Source organism: Erithacus rubecula (genome assembly GCF_903797595.1).
Source record: "Erithacus rubecula genome assembly, chromosome: 6".
Lineage (NCBI taxonomy): Eukaryota > Metazoa > Chordata > Aves > Passeriformes > Muscicapidae > Erithacus > Erithacus rubecula.
Window position 1 is genome coordinate 22,474,791 of NC_136688.1, and position 23,192 is coordinate 22,497,982.

Below are 23,192 nucleotides of genomic sequence, written 5' to 3' on the forward strand. Positions count from 1 at the left end.
TTCCCCTTGAGTGTAAAACGTTCTGTGTTGATAGTCAAGAATGAAAACACTTAGGCTTTTGTTAGATCATAAAAACTTTTTTTATAGCAGCTGAGATGAGGATTTTGATAGTTCTTACTAAGTTACGCAGTTCTCTCAGTGATCACGTTCCTGTGAAATTTCTCCAGGACCTGGACTTGGTGGTGTCGAATGAGGATGTGGGGACGAATCTTGGCAATGGCCTCTATTGCTTCCTGAGGTCTCCAGTGATGCAGCTGAAAAGTCAGAAACCCAGCAAGTGAAAATCCATTCCAGCTTTGCACCAGTTCATGGAACCCTCCTGGGGGCTATGGACAATAGGAGAGGTGTTAGAAAGCTTGCTGCTGCTTTGCCCCTTAGGTTTACTTGATGTTCTCAGAGAGGCCTGGAAGTCACACATTCATGAAATGAGCCCCTCAGTTAAAGAGGAATGGTTGCTGCCTGGGCCCTCCACTTTCCATCTCACTCACTCTTCCTTCATGTTGAGAATAGTTTCCTGTCCTATTCCCACAAGGCAGGCGCAGCTTGCTTTTTAATTTTTTTTAAACACTCCACTGATACTCCTATTGCATTTCAGCACTTAGTGAGCAAATTTTCTCTAACACTAAAGGAAAAATTTTCCAGGGAGCTCTTAATAATGCCAAGGGAAGAATACACAGGTGGGATTTTGTTCTTAGTGCTGGCTTCCCGAGTTGGGTTTGTAGAGGAACTCAGAAAACAAGTCAATTCTCTTGATCCTGAATTGTATTTATGAAAAAGTGTAGGAAGGCTTCACCACTTCAGAGAGCCAAGGAGAAAATCTGAACAACCAAAAGAGATGTTTATCTGCTCAGTGACCCTACACTCATGAGAGACTTGTTATTCCCACCTCCATCTGTTTCTCCACAGAAAGAATTAAGAAAAGCAGAATAATTCAAAATTTACATTTGCATTCAAAACAACAACGTAATTTGAGGCCTCTCTTAAAATGGGTGTCAAAGCTTTGTAAAATCATGGAGTATTAATCTGTACATGCTCAGGTTTCCTGGGCAAGAGTTAATACTAAAGGTTTTATTTCCATTTTTAAATGAAAATTAGCCCCATTCAGCAGAGACTCCTGACCTGAATTAAGTATGCTGCCACCATGGTGGCACTGCGGGAGCGCCCTGCTTTGCAGTGCACATAGACACTGTTACCGAGGGCTCGGTGTCTCAGGATGAACTCCACACCCTTCTGCAGGTTTTCCAAGGTGGGGACTCCGGTTAGATCCACAGTGCTGAGACGCAGTTGCTCCACTCCCATTGCCTCCCATTCCTGTAACACACAGCAGATTTGGTCAGTGAACTTTCGGGTTGGTTTTTTTACTGAAAGAAACTCACAAGCTGTTGAGACAGCTGAAAAATTCAGAGAGGCTGTAAATAGACTGAATGTCAATCCTTCAAATCAGATGTATGAAAACTTCAGTTCAGGTCATCAAAAGGTAGTAGTTAAAGGGGACTGAAAAAATGTGTTCCAGCTAAAGGAAAAGAGGGAGGCTGGGATCTCTTCCCAACCCAAAGGCATTCCTGTCTAGTGATGTACGGTGGGTTCCATGCTCACTGTCTTTCCCTGCCACTGCAGCTGCAGTTCACTGCTCACGTTTTACTGGTTTGTCGCATAGTTTTCGAAGGCGGCCTAGGTACGAGTAGTCCCGTCTTTGCTGCCACACAACTCGGCGGCCGCTGCCGGGATGAGGGCAGGAGGCGGCTGAAGCCTCACCCGCCGTTCCGGGACAGACGGCGACGGGCACCAGCAATCCCGGGGCTCACCTGGGGGGAAAAACAGAGGAACCGGGTCTCGTAGTCCTCGGTGAGGGTGACCACGCCGCGCACGTTCTCCTCCGCCACCAGCTGCGGGCACAGGCACCGTCAGGGACTCCGTTCCTCCCGGCCCGGCCCGCCCCGCTGCGCCCGCCTTACCCTGCGGATGCGCCCCCGCAGCGGCAGCGCGCCGAGCAGCACGGCCTCGTCGATGCGGTGGAACCAGGGCCGGCGGGAGCCGGGCAGCCGCGCCCGCGCCACCGTGTACAGCAGCGACGGGTAGAAGAGCAGCCGCGCCGCGCCGGCGCCCAGCGCCTCCACCACCCCCATGCGCGGCCGGTGCGCGCCACGCCGGGCCGGGCTGGACCGACGGGTAGGGGCGCGCCTTCGCGGCGCGGAGCGAGCGTCACCGGAGCGGCCGGCCGCGGCGGGGGCGGGCGGCGGGCGGGAGGCGCCCGGCGGGGCCGGGGCGGGGCGGGGCGGGGCCGGCGGCGCGGGGGGAGCGGGCGCTCCGCCCCGGCCCCCCCACGCCGCGCCCGCCGTGGTCTCTCCCGGAAGCGCCGCCATCTTGCAGAGCCGGCCCGAGGCGGCGCAGGGAGCGGAGCGGGGCGCGGGCGGATCCCGGGGCAGGTGAGGGCGGCGCCGCCGGGAGGAGCACGGGCCGCGCACGGCACGGCAGGGACGGCACGGCAGGAGCGGCGCGGGGCCGGGTCGGGCCGAGCCGGCGGGAAGCGCGATCCGTCTCGCGCAGGTAACGGCTCCTTGCCCCTTCTCCCCCGTTCCCCGGCGCTCCCGCCGCCAGGCCGCTGGGGCCGGGCCGAGGCTCCCGCCCGCCGGGGAGCCGCCGCCGCCGCCCCTTGCGCGCCATCCCGGGGCGGTGCCGCCCCGCCGCGAGCCCCTGCGGGGCCCGGAGCCGCAGGCTGCCGGGTGTCGTCTCCGCTCCGAGCGCTGACAGCGCCGCGGGCGGTGGCGGTGGCGCTGCGGGTGCGAGCGCGGCCCGCGGCGGCGGCGCCATTGGGGGCGGGGGGGCTGCGGCGAGGCCGGGCGGACCCCGCGGCGCGGGAGCGGCTGCCCCGGGCCCCGCCGCCGCCAGCCTGCCGGGCGCGGCGCCCCGGGCACGCGCAGGGGCCTGGGTGCGGCTGCTGTTGCCGGTGCGCTGGGGTCTGTCCGCTGGAGCGGTGAAATGCGCGATGGTGCGCCAGGGGGTGGAGGCGAGTCGGGCGTGCGAGAAGCACGAGCAGGGAAATTGGAGTTGAGCACAGTGTGAGGATCTGCAGTCCTCAAGTATGAGAGGGCGTGACAGACACTACAGGAATGAAGTAGGAAGAGGAATATAAAAGCCAGGAGAGACGAAGCGTTAAATGGGTGATAAATACGTGAACCAGCAGTAAAGGTTGGTAACAATTTGCTTTCTTAATAGGACTGTTAGGAGAAGGAGGTTGAGAGGCTGCCTTAGAATACATTCCTTTAAATTCCTGAGGAATTGTGGCCCAGACATTTTCACCTTTAAGGCATAGGCATTCTCTTCTGCCAGAAGTTGTCGGGGAACATTTTTCAAGTATTGCAGCTTTCTTGTATGTCCTGCTTGAGTGTGGTCGTTGGCTGTGTTTCACCGGTTCGCTGGATTCAGAAAAGTGTTTGGTGGGGATTTATATCATGAAGCATGCTTGACTTCTGGCTTACAAGAGCTTGCGTTTTCTGACTATCCTGAGTTTGTTTTTTTATTTTTTGTGTATGTATGTCCTTTCAGTCTTACTCTTTGTACCAGTGATTACAAAAATGGTTGAACTCTCTCCTAGAGTCTTTTTGTTGTCTCCTTTATTGTTTTTCTCTAGGTTAGTTCATCAGATGGATTTTACTGCACTGACTTCGCATTGCACAGCCATAATGAAGCTATCACATTTTATTAATTTTTTCCATTCCCCTCGGCTATGTTCTTGGGATCTCTGCATAATATGAGATATTGTATCTTCCTAGAATTGTGTGTGGACCTAAGTCTTGAAGAAAAAGCATTGTTGGAAATACTGCTGCTGTGGTAGATGTTTAAAATTAATCCAAATGTCTTTAGACTGAGCTAAGAGTGGGTGCAGCTTACATCTAGCAGCTTAATATGTTCGGTTGCATTCCTGCTGATCAAGAGGCCCCAGGACAGAGCAGAAATCGTATATCTGCTCAGAAACATGGGTGCAAATGTATATGCTACTAAAATTCTTAAATAACAATTTGTAAATACGGTGATGTAAAGAATTGTTTTTTCTTTAGGTGCTTACTGTTCTCTTTCAGCCTCTGCTCACATTCAAAATTATTGCTGATACTTATTTTAGGAAGGTGTATGCTGTTCTGAGGAGTGTATTCACCTTTTCTGAATGATCATTCTTGCACGGCTGTGGTTTTTTCTGCTTTTCCTTTCTGTAAGTTTCTAGTGTTACATTGGGGAAAAATCACTCCTGGATCTTAACTGCTAGGTTACATGTTTCCCCTTTTGTATCTTTTTTTTATAGGTAACAAAATAATTGATGGAGGCCTAGGACATTCTGTTTTCATGCAAATAAAGCAGGAACATGGCATCTATAGAAAAGCAGACTATTGAAAAGTGACTTCTAAAGTCATGAACACTAAAACTTGAAGATTTATGTGTTAGGTAGTTTTGTTTTGAAAGCAAATTACCTACAAAACGAGAAGAACATGGCCATCCCTCACTATGAGAGATAGGCTAAAGAAATCCATGGTAGTACTACTGTGTACTTCTTACTCTATCCATGTTTCTGCTAGGCCTCAAAAACTTGATGCTCTTACAGGATTATCTTTGCATGGTAAGGGGAAGGTTCTTTTAGTTCTGCTACAAGTAGGGGTTTTGAAAACATGCTCCTTGACACTACTTCTCTAAAAGGGGAAGCAGGAAATGTGCCAGGATCATTGATATACAATAGTTGTCTGTCTCATTAATAATAAATCCACAGCTTGCCAAATAACCTGTGCATCACTTGCAGAGTCATTGGTTGAAACAAGGTATGATGCTTTGAAATAAGGGAAATATTTATAATGTTGTGTAATTTTTTTCTAATTCAGTTCTGTATCCTGAATTGGTTGTATTTCATACAAGGTAGGTGCTTAGGTGATCCTAAATATTTAGATTCACTTTGATTAAAGTAATACTCTACCTGAAATCCAGTGTCTAATTGAACTTATTGGGAACCTTTGTTGTGAACAGGTTGATTCTTAATTATTTCTTGCATATTTTTCTGAAATGTGGCTATTGATTATCAGTTACTAAATCATCTGCCACAAATCTCTTCAGAATGCCCACTCTGATTTTTCTGCTAGTGCTTACTTTAGGGTAGGGGGCAAGTGAGACAAATTCTCATAGTTTTTGAGAGTCTTTAGCACTGAGATCTATGAACCCACTGTTCCAGCTGTTGAACTGGAGACTGTTCTTAAGCAAATAAGAACAGTTTTCCAAGAGTTTTCCAAGTCATCATGTGAGTTTGGTTACTGAGACAGCCACAATAATCAAATGGACTCAGATCTGTTTTTATGCTTTCTTATTTTTCTGTCTTGCCATGAATATCTGAAATGTTTTATTTCAATCTGGGCATGTCTAGTATTGCTTGTCCTTCAAGACTATGTGCAGAGTTATTCAGTGCCTTGGTAACTGCCTTCAGGCAGGAAGGTGTGATTTTTCTCCATTGATCAAGTATTTGGCAGGAGAAAAAAGTAGTATAGAAAAAGACTAAACTATTTCAGTATTTATTAGAATGGGAATTGTAAATTGAGAAGTTATCTAGGGCCTCTGATGGGTATTTCTCAAAGTATCACAGCACAGGATCTTGAGTGGTGATCCTGTTAAAAGATTTCTCCAGGCAAGAGAGATTATCTTGATTGGAAAAAGTAATTAGTAGTTTTACTGCCCTTCTTCCAGTCATCAGAGATGCTTGTTATACGAATAAATGCAAGAATGCAAGATACCAGATTTTCTTCTGTAGTTCTCTACTACCTATTTTAGAAAGATGCCAAGACACCCTGTGTTTGGGACATAAGAATGAAAAGAGAGAGCTTTAGGATTCACATTTCAAGAGGAGATTTCCCAAACATCGGCTGAACATTGTTTTGTTTGCACCTGATGTGAGACTCAAGCAAGTAGAACTAAAATATATGTTGGGTTCAAAGCTGCAGTGCCACTTTGCCTGCAAGTGCTTTGCTGTAGGGAGGAATAGCTCAAAAGTGTGAATGGTGATGGACAGAGCAGGCTTATTTGTGTGACAGCAATAGAGTGCAGCACAGTTATCACCCCAAGGAAAGGAAGCCATCCTTGACATCTTGAATAGCATCAAACTTCCAGCTGTTTTAGCTCTGTGCTAAAATTGATAGCTGAATTCAGGATGAGCAGTGAGCAACTAGATGATTGAACTAGAAATCTTCAGTTGTTTCCAACTCTTGGTGAAGAATTTCAGTTTAGATGATGCAGTTTATATTACAGCTATATGTAAGTGAAAGCCTTATGCCAGAAGAGGAATCCTTGTCCACAAGCTGTCATGTCTGTCCCATGTACCCATGTTACCCTTGTGTTTTCAGTATAACTTAGTATACCATGGTCTTTCTTTTTGTTTTGTTTTTAGAAGAGGGATGCTGGTTTACTGGCTGCTCTGTTAGAAGCAGAGTGTTAGTGGCAAACTGATAAACTGCAAGTTTTGATAATGAGTCTTTACTGATTTAAAGTAGATTTGTAAATGATGTAATGGCTTGTGGTAAAGTTCCAGGTAGATTTAAGACTATGTGAACTGGGCTTAAAACTGTATCGCTCTGGGATTTTTATATTGGTTTGAGTAAATTGCTTGTAATATAGCATGGAATAACTAGCTGGAATATTGCTGAAATCCATGCAAATGAGCAGGCAGTTTGGGTTCTTTGTCCTTTCCAGCAGCACACCTCAAGGAGATCCTGAGTGAGCATGTGGATGAGAGGATGGATGTTTGTTGAATATCTGATGTCATGCTGGTGGTGCTATCTGGCAGGCTTTTCTTTGCAGCTTATTTTTTTAATGTTTGCATGCTGTGTATTCTCTCAGGACTGAATGCTCTCCCAAGAACGCAGGTGACTTTTACTTTTTCAGGACCTTGGCTTCTTTTTTTTCACCACTATCAAAACTATTCTTTCCCTTAGCTTTCATTTCTGTCTGCAGGCTTTTCTGTACGGCACCTTTCACAAAAATTATGTAGTTGTTATCCACTAGATTTCAGTATGTCACGTGTCAGAGTAAAACTCTTGTCCTTCAAACATCACTTAAAATTCAGGCTTTCACTGAACCCATGCATATTCTCTGCTATTTTTGTCCCAAACTATGCAGTTCAAGAGATATTCCAATGCAGGCATGCAATCCACAAATTTTTTTGACTCTTGGAAAGGGAATATTCATGTCTGCTTTTTCCAAAGCAAAGGAGTTTGTCTGCTAAGTGTTTGATTTGAATTACAATGTCCACAATGATAGCATCTTTCTTAATATATGTAGAGATTTGCAGGATGGACACCAGGCATCTTATTATCTCTGCAAAACCTTACAAGACAGAGTTTTGATAAATGTTGCTTCAGAAGGCAATGGAATATTGATCTTTCAGGAAGAGAGAATGTATTTTGAACATCATATCTAGTTTTTGCATCTTGTATAGGCACAGAGTGAAAAAGTAATTGAAGTAATTCTCTAATTTAAGAAGTAAATAAGAAAAATAATACTCTAATTTATAGTTTTGTATTCCAAAACAGAGCACCATCTGAAATTTTTTTTTGCCTACTTACCTATATTTCCTTGTTATTTGTCTTCAAAATTTTTCTGTTCTTCACTTAAAATTCTGAATTAAAAAAATGCTTGGGATGACAGGTCAACTTAGTGACAAGTTGTATTTCTCCTTGGCTTTTTGTTGGTTGTTTTTTCTTGCAGGTGATTATTTGATGACTGTACAATGTGTAGCACAATTTAACATGAGTTGAAACAGTAAAAATGCCTTACACAGTCCTAAGTGACATTAGAAATGATACCTTTGAAAATATCAATGTGGGAAATCTTCTTGAGGAAGGAAAAGTATTGTATATTTACTTCTCTAAAGCTGTTTTGACTGCTCAGAAATCCATTATTATATGCATTAGAGACTTAAGAAAACTAAGTGGGAATATTCTGATATTTATGGACCAAAGCCACTCATGTTACAGTCTGGGTTAAACATTCAGTGCCAGAATTTGATCACTATCAGAGACTGGCTGTAGGTAGTACTATCTATATTTCACAGTGTGAAAGCTGCTATAATACTAGTTATTTGATGTGGGATTTACTTTGGAATTTCTTTGGGTTTACAATTATTTTTCCAGTTAATTCAAGACTAAGTTTACTAGGCATTTCTTGGGGAGCAAGACTAGGACACATATTCTTGATCCTTTTTTGTGAGGAAAATAGTTTAGGCTGTTTTTCAGTGTAGAGCTAATTCTGCATATGCTGTTGTCTTCTGAATTTGCAGGGAGCCTAAAGCATTATCTCATATGAGAAATTTGAAAAAATACCAGGTTTGTTGGCTTGAATGCCAGCACTTTTCTATCTACTTGCACATGGCATTAATAAAACTACCTGACTAGTGTGCTTCTCTGAATTCTGAATTGGCTGCTGCATTCCTGGTGTAGCTGGAAGTTGCAGCTTGCACTTGGATGAAATAACTTTTCTGGTAGCTCCTGTAAGGTAGTTAGTATTACCACATAAATGTGGGATACACCAAGGAGAAGCAATATGCAGCAGCATGTGGTCATAAACCTCTTGTGAAAAATGATGGGTTTTTTGTATAAATGAAACTGCTTTTGAGTTTGCAGACTGTCTTACTTGTGTGCCAAAAAAAAAAAAAAAAGTGGACTGTGCCACTTCTTTAAAGTTTTTTTTCTATGAAGACCTAGGGATTTGGCTTTTCAATTACACTTACCCTGCTCTTTCCATGCCAGAATGTGAAAGGGGTGGGGTGCTGCATCGTGCATTTCTTCTTGTTTTTAAGAAGAATGCATAGTTAAAGTTTTAGTTAGTGTTTAAACACTGGCAAAAAGAACTACAGGGAAAGCAGACAAGATATTGTAGGTCACCATAGTAATTAGTATCAACCAATGAGAAAGGTCATGCTTCCTGGTTTAGGACAATACTTGAAAAGGGAGAAGGGTTTAAAAAGATTTCTGTAATTCAATTTGGGCTGGAGAGGGGAGAAGGTCAAACCAAGAACTTTATATATGAATGTGTGTGTTCAGAAGCAGCAAGGAAGACTTTACTAGTTCAGTAGTTTTTGAAATGCTGGTGGATGTGGGGATTCCCTAGGAGGAAGATTTTTATCTTGTTTCTGAGTTGCTGCCCAGATTTTGTTGGTAAACAGTGTTAGATGTTTGTGCATTATTAAGGTGGGCACAAGTAAAGTGGAGTTGGAGCTCATTTCAAAGCAGTAACTCCTTTAGGTTTGTACACTCTAGTTCTTTCCTTGCACAGTGTGACAGTGAATGAGGGTGTGCGTGTGTAAAGGAACTTGTCTTAGCAATGGTCTCTCTCAGAGACCATGTATGGCTAAAGCAGTTCAGCTGGTTCAGCTCCTGCTCCTCCCTCTCGGGGAGCTGAGCAGAATCTCTTCTGCTGAAAGGGTTGTTCCACTTTCTGCTTTCTATATTTGTCCAGCAGAGCACACTGGCTCACCAGGCAGTGTGGCTGGCCTGGTGGGCATTTATTTGCTGAGCAGAATTGAGAGCCAGGGCTTACAGTCTCTGTTATGTCTGTCCATCTGTCTGTCTCTGCATCTCTGGGGACAACTGGTGTTCCAAGTGAAAGGTGATCTGTTTGTGGATATTGTCTTTTTTGTAAAATGCAGTTCATCAAGATTTGGGAGTCTAGGGACTGGAATGGAGGAGTTGTCTTGCAGTGGCAGTTTGTAGTGGGTGGCAGTGGCATCAGAAAAACACAGATTTAACCTTCAAAAGAGCTGCTGTCTTCTGGGATGAGGATTTTAATCTCCCTTCCTGCTTTGGGGAGTGATTAGCCAAGGCCTGTATCCTTCCATAAAAGGTCTGTTGTTAGTGTCTGCCTTGAAGATTAATGAAAGCTGGATCCTGCCCTGGGAGATCTGAGTGCTGTCTTTGCTTGTTTTGGGCAATGGGGATTAATGAGGAGCTAGACCCTGGCCTGCCTAGTTTGGAATCAGGAGTTGGTGTTCCGGGATGGAGCTTGTAGGAAATACCTTGTTAGGAAGGGCTGGAAACTTGCAGCTAAGACTTCCCTGACTGTATGCTTGGGTAAACTTTGTATTAAGGCCCTACACACATTGGGACAGCTGCTCACAATTGTTTTTTTTAAATAGTAGATCACATGAACAAATAGTGCAGAAAGTCTGTTAGCTGCCACACTGTAGTGAACTGTTGATGCAATATTTTGACTAGTAGAAAGGTGCTCAAAATAGTGGCAGCAATTGAATCCACCATTAACTGTGGTAATAATTTTTTGAGAGGGAGAAAGAGGGCAAGTATTTATAGGGTGCTTCTTCTGAATGTTAAGAAAAAACATTCCCTTAAAAATTCTGCTGTCTTTTGAATATCTATGCAAATAGGCATCAGCCTTTTGTTTCTGGAATTTGAGAGACGAAAACATTGTTTTAGTTCTGAATTTGATATTTGAAAGAGTCTGCTTTTTTTCTTGAGGACCATGTTCTATAAACTCTGTTTTAATTATTTTTCTTTCCTACAACTGCAGTGTCTTCAATGTATTTCCTCCTGAGAAAGGAAATTTGGAAGAAGGATGTTTTGGAGGCAAATGGGTGGATCTCAGCTGCCTGGCAATGTCTGGATTATTCTGATGTCTGTAGGCAGAGACCTGTGATTGATGTGTGACACAGGGTCATCTTGAACTGACTGATCTCTAGGAACTTAGTTGTGTGGCTGTTTTCTGATCATTCTTTGTTTAATGAGGACACACTGCAGTAGTTTTTTCTATCTTCATGTGGGAAACATATGGAATTTGCTGTAAAGATGCAGCCTGTGGGATGTTAAGCTTGTTACTTGAAGTGTCTTGATATTTTGCCTAATTCTGGCATCTCTGCTAGAATTAGATCTTCTGCCCACCTGTCTTCCCACTTTTCCACTTGCTGACTCCCTAGATGACAACCTTTCATTTGTATGAGTTACCAGCTAAAAACAATTCTTGGTACTACCTGGGGCCAGTGACTGGAGTTTTATGATTCCTCAGCTTTCAAGTGTTTTCTTGTAGCATACTCACCTTTTCCTCTGAGTAGTCTTGGAGCAGGAGTATGATTAGGCAGTTTCAAAGGCCTCTTGGAAGTACACTACTGCATGCTTAAAAGTACTGTGTGTTTGTTCTGTGAAGGATGCCATGATACATGGACAGAACTCTGAATAGATAATAAATATATGTGCACAAAGGGCATTTGAGTAGTAGAATGGCACTGAGGATTTTCAGTAATACCATTTTGTTAGAATCTTCCTAAAAGCAATTTATGAGAAAGTGACATTGTTCAGAGCTAAGCCAAGCTGTCAAGACAGGAAATCTTGTTTGCCTTATATACTTTTGTCTTTAAGGGAGAACACCCAATAATCTATTCTATCTTGACTCTGTTATCCTGTCTGCAGTAAAGATTGATCAGGGTGGCAGACAAATGAAAAATTAGCTTTTATCTGACATCCTTTGAAGGTACTGAAATTGCACAGGAAGGCATATTTTTTATCTTCTTCTTGCCCTACTGCTTCTTTTTTTTTTTTCCCAAAAGCAAGCCCTTTTAAAAATACTATAATTATGCACTTGAATAATAAAGTTAGGTTAAGGGTGAACGTATGGGAAGATTACAGGAATTTTGAATGAAGTCCAGTGTGCATTTTAAATTGATGAAACTTAAAACTGCTATTGTAAAGTAATTACAGGTATTAAACTCCAGGAAGGAGAAATGAAAGTTGGAGAAAATTTTGTGATTTTAAGAGGTTAAACCACATTATTTAATCAAGAATATATGGGATATTAGTGACATGGCTCTAATATCTAAGGCAGTCCACTGACAAAGAATTGGAACAGTGAAGATTATTATATGGAAGGACATGTATATTGTTCTAACAAGCATAGTGTTTTCTTAGCAGAAGCAGTGGAAGCCTTGTTTATCACTTGAGGCCTTTTAAAAGGATCAATCAGTAGAGATTTAATTGTGTGCCATTCAGTACCTAAATCTGATGATCTAGTTCCCTGAGTAATTTAAATGAGCATCTGCCAGTATTGCTCTGAAAGAGGCTTTTGCCATTTTTCATGCGTTTTTCCTTTCCTTTGTGCTCCCAAGAACATCTGTGTGGTTGTGCAGTAGATTGAATCTAGGAGCATGTCTGGGTTAAAACTATTAACTTCCTGCTGTTGGTGGACAAGATCACATCTTGTCCATTTCCTTTCCCAGGCTTGTTACACAGAGGTAGGGATGGACAGCTGTTGAGGAAAGAGTTGTTCACTATTCTTTTGGCAAAAGCACCAGCTCAAACTGGATCTGTAGCAGGAGTTCCTTTCTGTTCAATCTGTTCCTTTGTATTTCTTCCCTATTTCTATTGAATGTTTATGGAGAGCTTGTATCCAGTCTTCTCAGTTGTATAATCTGAAAATATTAAGTGAGAGTCATTTGTCTGTGTTGCCTGCTGGGGCACATAGGATTTGATTCTAGACAAGGAAGTCCTAAATGTCTTAATGAATGCAATATTTGGTACACACTGTGTTTTGATGCTGCTCTACAGAAGGCCTGCTGTTCATTTGGGAAGAAATTGGTAAACTTTTCTGATATGAGGACAGAGAAAATTATGTGCCACAAAGACTGTCACATGTAAGGTTTTGGAAGTATAAGGTGCCTCCAGAGTCTAGGCACAAGGTATAGAGAATCCAGAAAGATATTTATTTTATATCGATTCTGCATGCTCATGCAGCCAGAGTTGTATTAGAGCACTTGTTTTTGCCATAAAGTTTATGGAGTCTCCTCCTGCTAGTACTGGAAAACTGCTAGCAGGTGTCATACTGTGCCTTCCAGTACAAGTGAATGGAAATGAATTGATGGGTAAGTGTGTAAGTGAAGAACATCTGAAAATACATGCATAAGACTTCAAGCAAGTACTGACCCTCTAGTTCTTGGCAAGGTACATTGGCACTCTTGATCCTTCTCCACCCATCTAGCTGAAATCTAACATCAAGTTATGGATCCAGCTTTGTACAGCAGAGACAGTTTCTGAGGCCTTAGGAAGAGAGAGGAGGCCTTAGGAAGAGAGAGGATAAAGCAGAATTTGCTGTGCTGACACAGGAATCAGTGAGCATCAACCACTGCAGATGAGCAGCCTGGAGAGGGTGTGTCAGGGTCACAAATGCAGCATGAGGGTAGTTTGTGGAGTAAGAGGCTGCTGATACCAGTAGGAAAGCCATACTGTTAGTTGGATTCAAAGTATTATAACTAGGAATGAAAACTTCTTCAGACAAAATTAATTTGAAGTGTGACATTACATTTGTGATTGGTAGTCACACAGAAATGGGTGCTTCATGGCATTTGTTCACGTATTCATATGTGATCATAAATGAATGCAGCTTTTTAAAAAATGCATTTTTTCTGTATTATTTGCAGTTGTATGTTTCAGATGCTATATAAAGATACTGAAGAAGGGAGTAAATGTTGCAAAAATAAGTCAAAGTATATACAAGTAATGCTACAAATGATGACAAATGAGAAACCTTCAGAGATCTGGACTAGAAGCTTAGTAAGAACTGCTTTGCAGTGAAATTGTTACATTTTATTAAGTATGTGTTTTAGAGCAGAAGTGGGGCATTCTTAAGTTGATGTTCCCACAGCAATGCCAGCATTTGCTTCTGATGGAGAAAAAGAAATAATATGAAATATTTTTTAAAGCTTCAGCTCTATACACCCAATATTAAATCTTTTCAAGTGTTAATGAAAATTATTTGCTGTTAAAAGTGATTTGAATCAGTATTCATTGGTTATAATGGAGCATAACTCCAACTCTTTGCAGATGTAAATGAGTGTAATTTGTATCCATTTACTTCTGCAAAGGATTTACCGTGTGCCTGTTACAAAATAAAGATAAAAATAATTGAGTATATTTTTACTCTTTGGTTTGCAGGCATGTCAATGGCAGATTCTGCACGGTAGAGTTCATGGCAAGTATTTGTCTAATGTAAGCCAGTCAAGACACATACAAGCTTCAGGTAATTCAGTCTTTCATAGTTGTGCTTCTTTGAAATAAAATATATATGTTTATACTTAAACATTTTACAAATAGACTTTCAGACCTACTCAGAATTTTGTATACAGTTCCATTCTGATCATTCAAAATTAGGACACCTCAAAATTATTTTGTTCCTGAAGCTTGCAGTAGATGCTGGAAACAGCCATGTACACTGTGTTCCCCTTTGACATTTTAGGTGTGGTAATACAGAATAGTGATTATCTTTGTGAGGGACCTGCAATATATCCTTATTCTCTATTTGCTTTTGTATCTATTCCCTTTTGTACAGAAGGTGTGTAGGTATCTTGAATTTTTAACGCAGAGCTCTGCAAGCTGTATCTGTCTAAACATTGCACAGTGATGGTTTCCCCACTGAGATTTTTTTATCTTGCCTTTAAAGATAGGTAAGTCAAAAGTGTTACTGTTTGAATCTCGTGGATGAAGTTGTTGAAGTTCACTGAAGTTCAGTTGCTTCTAGGAGCAGGCTTAGTGGTTAAACTGAGGATATTGTTTGTGTTCACTAAAAGTCAGTCTTTTTCCCAAATGAAAACCAAACTGCTGTATGTGATAGGTTTTCCTGTGGCATGTAGAGTCTCCATAAAGCAAAACATGAATACGTGCTTTCTGACCTTCATTCAAAAAGTAAATGAAATGTTGTTTGTGCCTTCTCTATTTGCAACTCCTGGTATATTTTCAGAGTCCTTTAATACCATAATCTGGAGAGAGATAGCAAGCTAAAATCTTTTGTGGGTGAGATTATTTGAATTTTATTAACAGACAGGTGTTTTGTGGAATTTTTTTTTGTGAAGTTGTTTGGGAGGTTTTCAGCTGAGATGCAACTGTAACAATATGATGATATTCCTGACTCTGATTAAATACATTCTGTCACTAATTTTCAAAATATCTTTTCACAAAGAAATAAGGTTATTATTTATTTGTACGTATTTGTCCATAGTGTACAAATGGAAACTCTTAGGACCAAAAAGTTACTATTCAGCCACAGAGTTAACAATTAGAAGTTGTCTTCTAAGACCTACTGTTTTCAACAGTAGGTCACAGGATTGGTTTGTATTTTGAAGTATGTCTTTGATGCTTTTGTTTTGGTTTGTAAGACTCAATGATCAATCTTAGAGGTATTTGGGCTGTAAATGCTGACAGGACATTGCAAATATGATCAACATCCCAAATCTTAAGTATTTTATGATGGCCTGCTTGGAGTCACTTGAAACATAACATTTTAAATGTTTTCCTATCTTTTTGTCTTTATCTGCAATGATCCCAAAATGTTCACCCCCTTCTGTTCTTCAATCTGTTCTTCCTATTACATCTGAAGTTGTTAAAACTTACCTTCTTATAGTAGGACATACTGTCATGAGTAATTCAGCTTGCTAACTGTGTAGTTTGTCTGCTACCCTGTATACCCTTCAGTATTTGTGCTGGCAGCACTGAGAAAAACCGTATTTGACAGCTGTGTCTGCCAAAATAAATTGAGCAGGCGCAGTGTCTGAGCTGTGGCCTCACATTGAACAAGTAGCTTCTGGTGCTGAGAGGTTTGGGTGGTGTAAAGATTGCAGTAGAAGGGCACTTCTCAGATAAAAAAGTACGTCTCCTTCTCTGCTAAGGTTCTTACTGCATAGGAGTTTGCCCTTGCTATCTCTGTTGTGTTGTTGTTTCTTTAGTAAGGGTTGCTACAAAGTGACTCTTTCTGTGGGCTGTGGCCTGAGCTGTGCAGTGATGGAAACTTATCTGCTTTGTGTAGGACTCTGAGTTTGTAATCTGTGTAGTACACTTGCTCCGTAGCTCTTTGATGCATGGTTATCTCTCTCATACTTCTCCCAAAGAAAAAGAGCTTTCTCTGGTTTTAAATTTTCATTATTGGTCACACAGGTTCCTAAAAGTATGTAAATCTGCAGTGAGTCCAGACTGAATGCTGATTTATGTGAGAGACTGTTGACGCCAGGATGTATCTGAGGTTGAGCTATGTGGTCTGTTTGATATGTTGGTCTCTTTAATTGCCACTGGTAACCTTGACATCCAATCAACATTAGTTCCTGGAAAGTGTAATAAGAAATCAGAACTAACTGGTCTAGACAAAGTGCTGACTGTGACAGTAATTTCATTGATCAGAATCCATTAAATGATCTGGTATTCTCTTAGATGGTCCCAGGTGCTGGTGAGACAGAAGTTTCACCACTTAGTAGAAAAGCAGTATTACTGGATTTATTGGGCTCATATCCATTGTCTAGTACTTAGTGGGTAGAGCCATTTGTTTTCATTACCATCCGCAGTTCTATTTATATTGTATATCAAAAGTTGCAACTGTTTATCAGTGAGAATATATTTTGTCACCTTTAGATCTGGCAGGGCTGTTAAATCTAAGGTTAAACCTTTGTTTTTCTACATGGAGTACTCAGGTAGTGTCAAGTAGTTCCTCCCAACTTTGTCTAGTAGTTGAAAGTGACAGTTGTACTCAGCTGCAGCACCTTAGGGGACAACTTCAGGAAAATTTTTATAAATGCTGTGATGAGAGATGTGAATTTACCCCATTAATTGTTTTGCTGACCACACTAAGAACACTCATGAAGCTATGAAAACAGCTGGCTATGGGCATCAAATGCTGGCTGGGGAGAACCTACTTGCACAAGAGCTTACTGCCCCATAAGTTATTACAGAAGTGACTATGCTGCACACATGGCTAGTAGCACCCAGCTATATGTATGTATATAGACTTTAGTCTGAGTGATCTAAAACCCAGTTTTTCTTGAGAAGAAACACAGTTATCAGATTCTTTGGTCTTTGGGCCAGGATTCTCTGATGTGTAAACTGGGATAAATTATTCAGTGTATTTATGTTCTGCATGCAATTAAATAAACCATATTAAAACAATTTGTGATTTAAGTGCACTCTCCCAGGCTTTCTATGGGTGGTTGTCAGTTTTGATGCTTGGTTTTTGAAGTTTTTATTGTGTTGGATCTTGCCTTTGATTCTGTGAAGTGTATATTTTTTCCCAAAGGTATCCAAGAATTATGGGTTCCCCTGGCTATGTTAGCTGCACTTTTGGTTTCTTTGAAGTTTTTTAATTAATTCACTAGAGTGTTACAGTTACACGTGCAAAGTGAAGATTTTCTTTTTAACATCAAAAAGTAGTTTATATAGATATTCTTACACATTCACAAGATCAAGTAGCTGTTTATTTATTTCTTTTTCTGAAAGCTAATTGTCAAAGGACTATAACTTAGCATATAAAAAAATTTGTGTTACCTGTTGTTTTGAAGACATTAGAAGGTAGGCATGAAGAAGGTCTGTTAGCAGAAATCTGAGACCTTTTTTTGTCCATAAACAAATATTTTGTAATTAAATTTCAGAAAAGCAGAGGCATCTGGCTGAGGTGGAAGAAGTGTCTTAAGGTAATGTTTGTTTGCCCCAATCACTAATGGAAGTTTCATAATCCAAAATGTTGTGAAACTTAACAAAAATAAATATGTAAAGTGTTCCCTGAACTGTAGTCAGTTTTGAGTAATATTCTAAAAAGTAAAATTCATAATTTTGAAAACACACATTTCAGATAACTGCATTATGTTTATCAGGATTCATGGTTTGGGTTTTGTTTTCAATAAATATTATAAGAAAGTTAATTTTGTTCTTGTGTTTAGGATTCTTTGTTCCTTTAGAGGCTTTAGTACTTTATTAAATAAATTGAACAAATAGGAAGAATTTAGAAGAATTTAAAATTCTCAAGATATCTCCCTTTCAAAAAGAGGGCATGAGTACATGTGATAAATAACTAAGTATATTTCAAGGCAAGGTAGAAGAGGATGTGGCTCACTTATTCTCACTTACTAAAAAAATATAGAACAAAGGTTAAGTAGGGGCCTGCAAAGCAGTCAAAATTTGGGAGCTCAGATAGCCTTGTATAATTCTTGGTGGTGGGTGCAGTTTTTAGTTTGGTGACTGTAGGTAAGTAAATAGATTTGGATTTTCTGTAAAATACTGCTAGACTGACATGAGTGTAATAACCCAGGAGGAAGCAGAGAAGAAATTATTTCAGGTGGAAAAAAGTCAAGAAACCTCACAAAAAATCCCAAGTTTCTTTTCAAATACAGACTAACTTGTGTTGGGAGTCTCTTACTGAGTTTGCAAAAAGAGAACTCTGAATCATGAAGTAGCATCCCTAATTTATTATGTGCTAGTACAGAAAATCTGTGTGGTTCCTGGCTGGTGATTTAAGATATAGAAATACCATATTTTCCTTGTGTTGTTCAATTCTGTGTTCCCTAATTCAGCACTTTTTGATACATTTTCATTTATGCAGTTGTACTTTAGACTTTGCAGGTTCATGGTCATCTGTTAGTGCTGCAGCTGTCAAAATAATATCATGTAGGAGTTTTGCTTTGTAGCTACTGCTGTTGGTAGCTGCTTCTGTGGTGACAGCCAAAAGGCCAGATAGGTGGCATGAGTCCACTGAGCATTGCTGGGAAGCTCCAAGACTCCTGTTTTTATCCATGTTGTGTCTGCAGTCCATTTTTGTGCACCCTTTCATTAACCTGTGTATTTGAAATATGCAGCTTAAGTTTTGACTCTATTGAGAGTTGTTACCATCTGGTGATGACTTGTGTTATTAGAAATATGCTTCGCTTTCCCAGTCCTCAGTGTTTTACCAGGTAGAGTTCATGTAATGATTGTTGTTATCTGCTGTTGACTCTGGAGTCCTCAATGTGTGTTTTTCCTTATCTTTCAGAGTGAAGACTGGAACTGCTGAAGGGAGGTGCATAGCTGCAGGTATGAGCCAACTAAAGTTTGTATCCCTCAGTTGCGTAGTAGAGCTTCCTTTCAAAGGTTTACAGAGATGTTGTTTTTACATTCAGTGATGAAAGCAGTCATTTTCCACTGCAGTGAGCAGTGCTCCCTGAACCTTAAACTCTGCAGTTTCCTGCCTTTGTGCTGCCAAAGGGGGTTGGGAGTGTTAACAGTTCAGGACTGTGAGTACTGAGTCAATAGACATCTTTAACCCCATCTGTAATTTAATAATTTTAGATGCATAACTGCAAGATAGAAATGCATGTGTTCATAGTAATTTCTGGACCAAAACAAATCTACAGTATTCTGTGGTACGTGAAGGTGTGCATTAGTGGACAACACCTTCTGGGCTGAGACAAATTTAATTAGGTGCAGCAGAAGGGGAACATAGTCCAGTATGAAAATGCATGGAGTCAAATGTGAGGATCTTTTGATGCAATTTTCTTAGCGCTAGAAGTCCAGTACAGGTGTAGTTTCATGTGACAGCTGAGACAATTGCCCCTTCTCAGTTTCCAGCTGAGAGTTTAGTGCTGTGTCCCTTGGTTATGTTTGGTTCTCATGGTAGCTTGCATTATAGATGTAGTCAACTTGGCAACCCAGTAAAAAGCTCTTCTGTGATCTAGTTGTTTGTCTGGTTTAGGAAGTTGGAATGATTTACTGTGTGGTCAGAAGAGTACAAAAGAACATCTCAGACTGTTCGTACTGTGCACCTCAAGAGTTTTAGTTCACTTCTGGGACAATTGACCTATAACTGCTGTGTTAAGTAACACTGTCAGTATCACCACAACCAAAGTTTGGTGATTTTTATTCTTCGAGGGAATCACCTCTTCTGTGGCAGAAATATTCAAGACATACTTTGGTCTGTAGACAACCAGGGAGAATTGAGTTTTTATATTGTCTTGAGGAAAGAGTTGCTTTCTGCTATGGACAGACATTTTCTACAGTTTTCATAAATACATCAGGAAGGATTTAGTTATATCCATATCAGAAAGAAAAACAAAAATTTCTTTAAAGTGCAGGATATCCTGTCTCTCCATATGTTACTCATCAGGGTAGAAAGATCTGAAGTTGGTTTAAGAAATCCAGGAACACCTTCATTTTTAGAGAACTGGTGATTGACCTCTGTGTTTGGAAGTACCAGTTTGAGGGCATTTGTCTCCAGGCATTGGGTGGACTGCAAAACAATCAACTTCTTTTCTAATGACTGCTCTCTACTTTGTGCTTCCTACTCCTTTGCTGTCCATTAGGTCCATACAGAGGATTGGAAAGAAAATACTGATCATTATGTTTGTGTTTTTTTTATGAAGAATTTGCATCTTTTGAGACAGACTAAACTGATTAGGCCTAGTTTTTCAAGCTTATGGCATTCTCCAGTTGCAAAACCCAGGTCCAGAATCAATATATTTGGGTTATTTAAGTAACAAAACAATCAGATTATTTAAATAGCAAGATAATCTCCAAGTTTCTGGTTGATGAAAGTAAGTCACTTTGATTCAGTGCAAGATCTGTGGTTTCTCATCTTAAGAGTGAAATAAAGTTGAATTCATCTGCCTAAATGTGAATAAAGAAAGGTGTCCAAATGATAGAGGATGGAGTCTTTTCTTGAACATCTAATAATGGCATGTAAAATTGTTTCTATACATCCCAGTATGAAATGCCTCATTATGATTAACTCTATAGCGATATATCAGAATAAAACTGGCATTCTACTTCTGATCTGGTACAGAGAATAAAAATGAGGAGTCAGTTTTGCTTTTAGATAAGGAGTCAATGACTCTTGTCATACGCATATTTACCATGCTGAAACATGTCTGTGTTCAAATAAAATCTCTGCAGATATGAGCCCCTTCCAAAATGGAAGTCTTTATCATGGAGATAAAAATGGGCATTTAAGGTTGTAGATTGTCAAATGATAGTCATGGAATCTTTAAGGTTGGAGAAAACTCTTAAGAGCACAGAGTTCAGCCATTAACACTGCCTAGTCTGTCACTAAACCTGTCCCTAAGCACCACATCTACACATGAAGTACCTCCAGATATGGAGATTTTAACACTTCTCTGGGCAGCCTGTTCCAATGTTAGACAACCCTTTCAGTGAAGAAATGTTTCCTAATATCCACTCCAGACTTCATCTGGTGTGACTTGAGGCCATTTTGTCTGGTCTTGCTGCTTGAGAGAAAAGACTGACCCCCACCTCAGTACAACCTCCTTTCAGGTAGTTGTAAAGAGAATGTCTCCCTTCAGCCTTGTTTTCTTCAGTCTAAACAACACCAGCTCATTCAGGTTCTTGCCATAAGACTTGTGCTCCAGACACTTCACCAGCTCCATTGCCCTTCTCTGGACATGCTCCAGCCCCTCAATGTCCTTGTAGTGAAGGGTCTAAAACTGGGCACAGCACTTGAGGCGTGGCCTTCACCAGTGCTGAGTACAGGGGAACAATCCCTGCCCTGGTCCTGCTGGCCACATATATACTGTATACTGCAGTATATATGTATATATGCATATATATATATATATATATATATATATATATATATATATATATATATGTATATACTGCAGTATATATATATCAGCACTGTATACTGCTGATACAGGCCAGGATGCCATTGGCCTTCTTGGCCACCTGGCCACTGCTGGCTGGTGTTCAGCTGCTGTTGACCAACCTCCTGATGTCCTTTTCTGCTGTGCAGCTTCCCAGCCCTTCTTCCCCCAGCCTGTAGAGTTACATGGGGTTGTTGTGACCCAAGGGCAGGGCCTGGCACTGGGCTTTGTTGAGATGCACACAGTTGGGCTCAGTCTATTGATCCAGCCTACCCTGTGCTCCCACCCAGCCTGGTGTTGCCTGCACACTTGCTGAGGATGCACTCGATCCTTTCATTCAGATCATTGATAAAGAGATTAAACAGGACTGGCCCCAGTACTGAGCCCTGGGGATCACCACTGGTGGCTGACCACCAGCTGGATGTAAACTCCAGTCACCACCACTCTCCAGACCCAGCCATCCAGCCAGATTTTACCCAGCAAAGAGTATACCCATGTCCACATAATGAAAAGTCCCTTTTTCCAGGAGGATGCTCTGGGAAGCAGTGTCAAAGGCTTTATTGAAGTTCAGGTAGACAACACCAAAAGCCTTTCCCTCATCCATTCAGCAAGTCACCTTGACATAGGAGATCAGGTTGGTCAAGCAGGACCTGCCTTTCAGAAACCCCTGCTGTCTGGGCCTGATTCCTTGCTTGTTCTGTGTGTTGTGTGATGGCACTCAGGATGATCTGCTCCATTACTTTCTCCATCCCAGAGGTCAGGCTCACATGCCTGTGGTTCCCCAGATACTCCTTTCAACCCTTCATGTAGATGGGGTTTTTGCTTTTGTTTGAAGGAACTCGATCAGAGTAGTGTTCTTCATTCTTTCTGGGCTTAGCTCTTCCTGAAGTTTCCTTAGAGTATCTAATGGCTATTTAGACCTTATTAAAGAGTAAATGTTTAAATTTACATGGCTGTATTTTCTTAGTTAATTAGAAAAACTAAGATACATATATTATACTGATTCTCTTTTGATTCTAGAGACACTTTTCATATATATATTCTCTGGACTTTAGACTGTGGTCCTGAGCAGTTTAAAAACTAGTGAAGTTTTGCAGATGGATGCTTATCCAAAATAGGCAGCAGGAGTCCCAGCTTTGATTAGGAGACAAAAATAACAACTTAATCAATCTCATTTCTTCTGTACCAGGAGTGATCCTGGAACTTCTCATGTTGCTTCTGTTTTTACCTCGCAATGTATGTGGTAGGTTGAACTGTTTGTCTTTTCAGGGACACCACATCCCACTTCCATTCCACTCTCCTCGTGGACAATGCTGGAACTATACTGTGTAGCCTCATGCCAAAGGGAAATGATGCCTTACTGTCTTCTAAGTTGATGTTCAACATAAAAATTATTATTGCAGCAATTACTGTGTGTACTGTGTAATGTGCTCTCCTGGAGAGCCTCTGTCTAGGTTACATTTGAACTTCCTTGAGGTAACATGCAACAAAAAGCTTTCCTTTGGATAAAATGAAATGACAGCGAAATAGTGACTTCTTGTAGTGTACTATTAATTGATAATTGTTTGTATCTGGTACTATTCATAAAAACAATTTGAGATCAAAGGACTCCTCAAAATGGCTTGTGCAACTGTTCGGATGGCTGCAAAGGACAGTGAAACTTGAGACTTGTTGCTTTTAGTCCAAAGGGTCTCTTGAAACGTAAAAGAAGAAAGAAAAAGACTATCAGAAAAAAATTTAGATGTTTCTAACTGCTATTCTAAGGCATTTCAGTAAGGAGAATAATAATTTGTAGTTT

General features: G+C 41.1%; 2 protein-coding genes across 14 annotated transcripts in view; one reads left to right on the forward strand and one right to left on the reverse strand.

Moving 5' to 3' along the window:
• Nucleotides 1-13: 13 nt before the first annotated feature.
• On the reverse strand, nt 14-2,378 carry PTPMT1 (protein tyrosine phosphatase mitochondrial 1). Its single transcript, XM_079307629.1, has 4 exons — nt 1,956-2,378; nt 1,806-1,886; nt 1,120-1,311; nt 14-254 (listed from the first exon to the last, which is right to left on the reverse strand). The coding sequence occupies exons 1-4, from the start codon at nt 2,361-2,363 to the stop codon at nt 123-125; spliced, it is 813 nt and encodes a 270-aa protein (XP_079163755.1). The 5' UTR covers nt 2,364-2,378; the 3' UTR covers nt 14-122.
• The window catches only part of CELF1 (CUGBP Elav-like family member 1), a 57,981-nt gene continuing 37,118 nt past the window's right edge, over nt 2,330-23,192 (forward strand). For 8 of the 13 annotated variants that reach the window (XM_079307614.1, XM_079307622.1, XM_079307626.1 and 5 more), the window contains exons 1-2: nt 2,403-2,547; nt 18,793-18,833. The gene's annotated coding sequence lies outside the window, so the exon portion shown is untranslated. Of the gene's footprint in view, nt 2,548-3,013; nt 3,190-13,954; nt 14,035-18,792; nt 18,834-23,192 lie in introns of those variants that run through there. The other 5 variants (XM_079307619.1, XM_079307624.1, XM_079307620.1 and 2 more) reach the window with 4 other exon arrangements.

Bases quoted from the DNA above. Each gene is read 5' to 3' on its own strand.
- PTPMT1 (XM_079307629.1), bottom strand. From the start codon at position 2,363: ATGGCGGCGCTTCCGGGAGAGACCACGGCGGGCGCGGCGTGGGGGGGC. The intron at 1,887-1,955 runs GTAAGGCGGGCG...CTGTGCCCGCAG, and splicing joins TGCGGGGGCGCATCCGCAGG to CTGGTGGCGGAGGAGAACGT. The intron at 1,312-1,805 runs GTGAGCCCCGGG...TGTGTGTTACAG, and splicing joins TCCTCTGTTTTTCCCCCCAG to GAATGGGAGGCAATGGGAGT.